This window comes from Primulina eburnea, chromosome 8, assembly GCF_022965805.1.
Source record: "Primulina eburnea isolate SZY01 chromosome 8, ASM2296580v1, whole genome shotgun sequence".
In the NCBI taxonomy this organism is placed as follows: domain Eukaryota; kingdom Viridiplantae; phylum Streptophyta; class Magnoliopsida; order Lamiales; family Gesneriaceae; genus Primulina; species Primulina eburnea.
The window spans coordinates 37,907,378-37,910,752 of NC_133108.1; the positions used below are offsets into that span (position 1 = coordinate 37,907,378).

The 3,375-nt window shown below is 35.5% G+C and overlaps 1 protein-coding gene across 1 annotated transcript; it reads left to right on the forward strand.

The window, feature by feature from the left end:
• Positions 1-243: 243 nt before the first annotated feature.
• On the forward strand, positions 244-2,836 carry LOC140839562 (transcription factor bHLH130-like). Its single transcript, XM_073206362.1, has 6 exons — positions 244-1,229; positions 1,508-1,818; positions 1,930-2,091; positions 2,204-2,269; positions 2,360-2,428; positions 2,549-2,836. Exons 1-6 carry the CDS (start codon positions 677-679, stop codon positions 2,630-2,632), a joined length of 1,245 nt encoding a protein of 414 aa, XP_073062463.1. The 5' UTR covers positions 244-676; the 3' UTR covers positions 2,633-2,836.
• Positions 2,837-3,375: the final 539 nt, after the last annotated feature.

Consider the following 3,375-nt stretch of genomic DNA (forward strand, 5'->3'; position numbering starts at 1 on the left):
ATACTAATGTGTTCGACCGGCAGTTAGGTCAAAATGGTCGGAAATAGAAATGGTACAATCAAATTTGACGAGTTGATAAACTAAATCCAAAATAAGACAATTTAGTAAACCGACAGATTTATTTAACCCGAAACATGTGACATCAGTCTAATTTTTATTAGAACAAGTGCATTTCCTGGAAAATTTATCCGAAAAGATGGACACGATTTGTAATTCATTGGAACAATCCTTGAATAGCAAACTTTTGCTGGGCAGGAAAGTAAAGTCTGCAGCCAACTTTTCTTTAATATTTTTTCCCATCTTCGTCAATATGTCCCTCTCACTCCTCTACACCACTAAAAAAGTTTGAACCCCCGATCCAACCTTTTTTGCAAAGGTTAGCCAAAAATGGAAATTTAAAGTAGATTTATAGATAAATAAAGCAACCCTGCATCGCCGTTATCTTTTGCTTCACCCCATTTCAATATCTTCACAGCCCAGAAGGGGGAAAAAAAGAAAAAGAAAAAGAAAAAGAAAAACAGCAGAATCCAAGCTCAAGTACTTCTTGAAAAACCAGATCTCTCTGTTGCTTCTGTTACAAGATTTCATTTCCCAGGACCGCTTAAAAAATAAGCAGCTGCTTAATTCTGATAAAGACTCCAAGAATTTTGTATGGGGATAAAGTTGTTCTGCGGGAATGTATGGCGATTCCCATGCATTATTCTCTGATTCGAGCCCTATATTATCACCTAAATCCAAGACTGAAGAACACCTAGCCGTGTCTCCGAAGAACCCCGAGCATTGGTTTCTGTTCATGGAATCTGATACGAATTCAAACTACAGCGAGTATATGCAGCAGTTTAGTAGCTCTAACAGCAGCCAAATAAGTTCTGGGCTGCTGAAGTATAGGTCGGCTCCCAGTTTTTTGCTGGAAAGTTTTACAAACAGTGGAGTTCATGAAAAGGGTACCGGAAGATTGAGTTCTAGATTTTGTTTCGATGATGAAAATAGTAGAATGAATGATATTGGTAATAATAATCGTAGCAGTGGGATTGGTGCGCAGTTGCCACCACAATACCCAAGTCAAAATGTTGGCCAATTGGGGTCTTTGGCTATGGATGGTGCGGTCTTTAGTGCAGCTGTGAGTTCGATGGGGATGGAGCATCGAGTGCAGAGAAAAATAGGTTCAAATCTTTCGAGGCAAAACAGTACTCCTGCTGGACTTTTTTCAAATCTCACCCCTCAACATGGTACTCTTTTTTGTATTATTATTGCTATGATAAGTATCCCTTGAATCTAAATTTCTTGGGTTAATTGAATCTATGATAGTGGATGTGAGCAAGATGAGCTTGAACAAAAAGGGATTGGTATAATTTTGATAGATTTTCCTCTATGTTAGTTATTTGGTGCTTTTAAACTAATCAAGAATACTCGGAGAGTTGTTTTTAGTTACTATTTTTGTTCGTGAATATATCTGAATGGGTAAAGTGCATCTATTGCTCACAACTTATCAGAACGTAATTTTCAGGGCATGGAAGTATAAGATCAGGGACTGGAAGCTATAAGATATCTAATTGTGGTGATAACAACGGAGACTTGAGTCCATGTTCAAGTAGGTTACAAAATAGCAACATTTTCTTTTCTGGAACTGTGCCTCGGATCTCGGAGGTCGAAAATGGACCGGATGATGCAAACGGGAATGGCAATGTCGACCATGACAGTCTATTTGGATTCCCATTTGGTTCTTGGAGCGATTCTTCGAATTTTGCAGAAAATTTCTCTACTGGAATCAAAAGGGAACTTGATGATGATCCTCACAAGTTATTTGGTAACACTCTGGTAATAAATATATACCAAATGTGTTATAATTGCCAACATAAATACTTCATAAACTCGGTGATATGTTTCCAATCCAACATGTGCTTTATGTATATGTTTATGTTTGAACAGACTGGGGAGCCTGAAAATAGATCAAATATTTTGTCACGCCACTTAAGTTTACAAAAGACTTCATCTGAAATGGAGAAGCTGTTGCAGCTTCAAGACATGGTTCCTTGTAAGATCCGCGCCAAGCGCGGTTGTGCCACTCATCCACGGAGCATAGCCGAGAGGGTATGCATATATACATATGTATATACACACATATATTCTCGGTACCTATAAAATTTGGAAAAAATAATTGTGTACAACTTGAGATTAAATGAAAGATGATTATTTGGTGCAGTTAAGAAGGACTAGGATCAGCGAAAGAATGAGGAAACTACAGGAGCTGGTTCCAAACATGGATAAGGTACATCTTCTAATGAATAATTTTAATCCATTTTGGAAATCAATTTGCTTTGATGAACATTTCCAATCTTTTTTGGGGACATGCATGCAGCAAACCAACACAGCAGATATGTTGGATTTGGCTGTGGATTACATCAAAAACCTTCAGAAACAATACAAGGTACTATATATGTATCATTGGTTAACAATATTAACTAATTTACTATACAACTTTTAAGTCATATTCATGTGAGTATTGTCATTTCGAACATTTTTAAATTTTCGCGTATTCATCATGCAGACGCTATGCGAAAATCGAGCCAATTGTAAATGCTCAGCCTCTCAGAAGATTGTTCTGAATCAAAGGCCCTGGAGGAAGGAATAGTAGAAGAAAATACCCTCTTTTCAGATCTTTTTGGGTTATAAATATAATTATTATTGATTACAAGGTTGTAGTTAGCTTACTTAGACTAGCTAATTAGTGTCCAAAATAATTATATAATAGTTCAACTTGAAAGGGTATGTGCACATGTACATTTCTTGTTAGGATTAATTTTCCTTTTTAAGCAATAAATAAATATCGAATTATCCTGATTAATGGACAAACGAAAGGTTGGGTTCATAATTTCATTTGATCAAGATATTTTTTTAGCCTTTTCAGGCCTACCAAAATCATTTTAATTTCTCGATTATGATATGTATTAATACTTTTTACTCTTTTTTTTTTTGTTTCAGTATGATAATTTTTCAATTTTCGATATTGGTAGACTATTTTGGTGTATTTTTTTCATCGTTGTCAATTTTCTCCAAAAAAGCTGATTAGATGATGGTTAAAGCTGATGCGGCTAAAAATCGGGGATTTCTTGATTTATTTCATATATATTTGCACTATGATGCCACTTGATCCAAGTATAAGTCAGTTTTTTTCGATGAAAAGGGACCATTCCGCGAGAAAACGGATCGAAGTAGCCAAATATAAAAAATATTGTACCGAGACTAAAAATGAAAAGCTAACATACCAAAATTCAAAAATGATAAAATTAGTGGAAAAAAATGTATCGACCCATGTTGATATTGTAATAGCCCCTATCCATGTTTGGATTTAATAAAAACATGTTATGGACAAAT